At 42.8% G+C, this 1,902-nt stretch overlaps 1 protein-coding gene across 1 annotated transcript in view; it reads left to right on the forward strand.

The window, feature by feature from the left end:
* The window catches only part of EXOSC10 (exosome component 10), a 26,892-nt gene that overhangs the window by 3,458 nt on the left and 21,532 nt on the right, over positions 1–1,902 (forward strand). Inside the window, exon 2 of the mRNA XM_021718468.1 lies at positions 1,159–1,282. Coding sequence (XP_021574143.1) covers positions 1,159–1,282 — 124 coding nt within the window. The remainder of the gene's footprint in view (positions 1–1,158; positions 1,283–1,902) is intronic.

A 1,902-nucleotide genomic window follows, 5' to 3' on the forward strand; every position in this document is an offset into this window, starting at 1 on the left:
ATCCACTCACCTCAGCCTCCCAAAGGCGCGGGATTATAGGCTGAGCCACCGAGCCCATCTTAGTTTAATTTTTTAAAAATATATTATGATTTTTGTACATGTAGGCAACAAGTCTTTTTGAATTAATATGGAATTTGAAAACTTAGACCCAAGATTGTCTCACATAACTTGCAGAGTCACAAGTATTAACTGTCTAATAAGTGTATTAGGACAGATAATATAAAAACATTACTTTTTAACTATTGCATGACAGACTTAGAGAAACTCTTATGTTAAAGAATCCACATGCAATATTTACATAGTATCTTGTATTTTTTAGAATTTCAAGGAAGTTTTAGGTAATTTTTTCAATTAACAGAGTGAGTCATAGAGTGACTTAGTGAATTGTCCATAGTTGCAGACTAGCATTGCTTTTTTAAAGGTTGTATACTTTATTAGTTTGATCAGAAAACACTGGGGCAAGGCAAGTTATTCACACCTATAATCCCAGCACTTTGGGAGGCTGAGGCAGGAGGAATGCTTGAAGCTAGGAGTTCAAGACCAGCCTGGGCAGCATAGCAAGAGCCAGTCTCTACAAAAATTAAAATTAAAAAATTAGCCAGGCGTGGTAGTGCATGCTTGTAGTACCAGCTACTCAGGAGGCTGAAATGGAAGATTGCTTGTACCCAGGACTTTGAGGCTTCAGTGAGCTGTGATTATACCACTGAACTTCAACTTGGGTGACAGAGTGAGGCCCTGTCTCAGGAAAAAAAGAAAATGTATTGGTAAAAGTCTGAGCCAGCCAGGCATGGTGGCTCATGCCTGTAATTCCAGCACTTTGGGAGGCTGCAGTGAGAGGATTGCCTGAGCCCAGGGGTTCAAGACCAGCCTGGGTAACTTGGCAAGACCTCGTCTCTACAGTAAATCAAAAAATTAGGGTGTGGGAGTGCACGCCTATAGTTCCAGTTACTTGGAAGGCTGAGGCAGAAGGATCACCTGCGTCCAGCAGGTCGAGGCTGCCGTGGCCATGAGTATACCATTGCACTCCAGCCTGGGTGACAGAGTGAGACTCCGACTCAAAAAAAAAAAAATCTGAGCCAAACCATTTGAGCACTCCCTCACAAAATGTAAACAAATGAAATTAATCTGCAAGCTAACTTTAGCATTCTTTGTCCTTAGCATGAGCAGGGTAATGCAGTACCACGGGTGTCGCAGCAACATTAAGGATCGAAGTAAAGTGACTGAGTTGGAGGACAAGTTTGACTTACTAGTTGATACCAATGATGTCATTCTGGAGAGAGTGGTGAGTATTTCACCTTACTCTTATGAAAACTAGCAAATGAAGAGCTTTTGTGTAATTAATATATAAAGAGAAACCTAGGTACTTTAGAAAAAGCAAAGGAGAGCTGGGTACGATGGCTCACACCTGTAATCCTAGCACTTTGGGAGGTGGAGGCGAGAGGATTGCCAGTCCAGGGGTTTGAGACGAGCCTCGGCAACTTCATCTCTATAATAAATAAAAAAATTAGACAGGTGTGGTGACGCACGCCTGCAGTTCCAGCTACTTGGAAGACTGAGGCAGAAGGATCTGAGCCCCACAGGTTGAGGCTGCAGTGGTCATGAGCATGCCACTGTACACCAGCCTGGGTGACAGAGTGATACTCCTACTTAAGAAAAAAAGAAAAAGCAAAGGAAATACATTTATTATTTCTTAGCAGTAATAACATTTCCTTCTGAGGTTGGTATCTTTTTTCTCAAAAATGATCTCAGTTGTCTTCAAAATCTTACTGCCCAGTGGAAGTCTATATATTTTTTTTTTTTGAGGTGGAGTCTCACTCTGTCGCCCAGACTGGAGTGCAGTGTCCGCTCCCGGCCACCGCAACCTCCACCTGCTGGGCTCCAGCGATCCTTCCGCCTCAGCCT

This window comes from Carlito syrichta, unplaced genomic scaffold (genome assembly GCF_000164805.1).
Source record: "Carlito syrichta isolate Samal-C Ts95f unplaced genomic scaffold, Tarsius_syrichta-2.0.1 Scaffold312205, whole genome shotgun sequence".
Taxonomy (NCBI): Eukaryota; Metazoa; Chordata; class Mammalia; order Primates; family Tarsiidae; genus Carlito; species Carlito syrichta.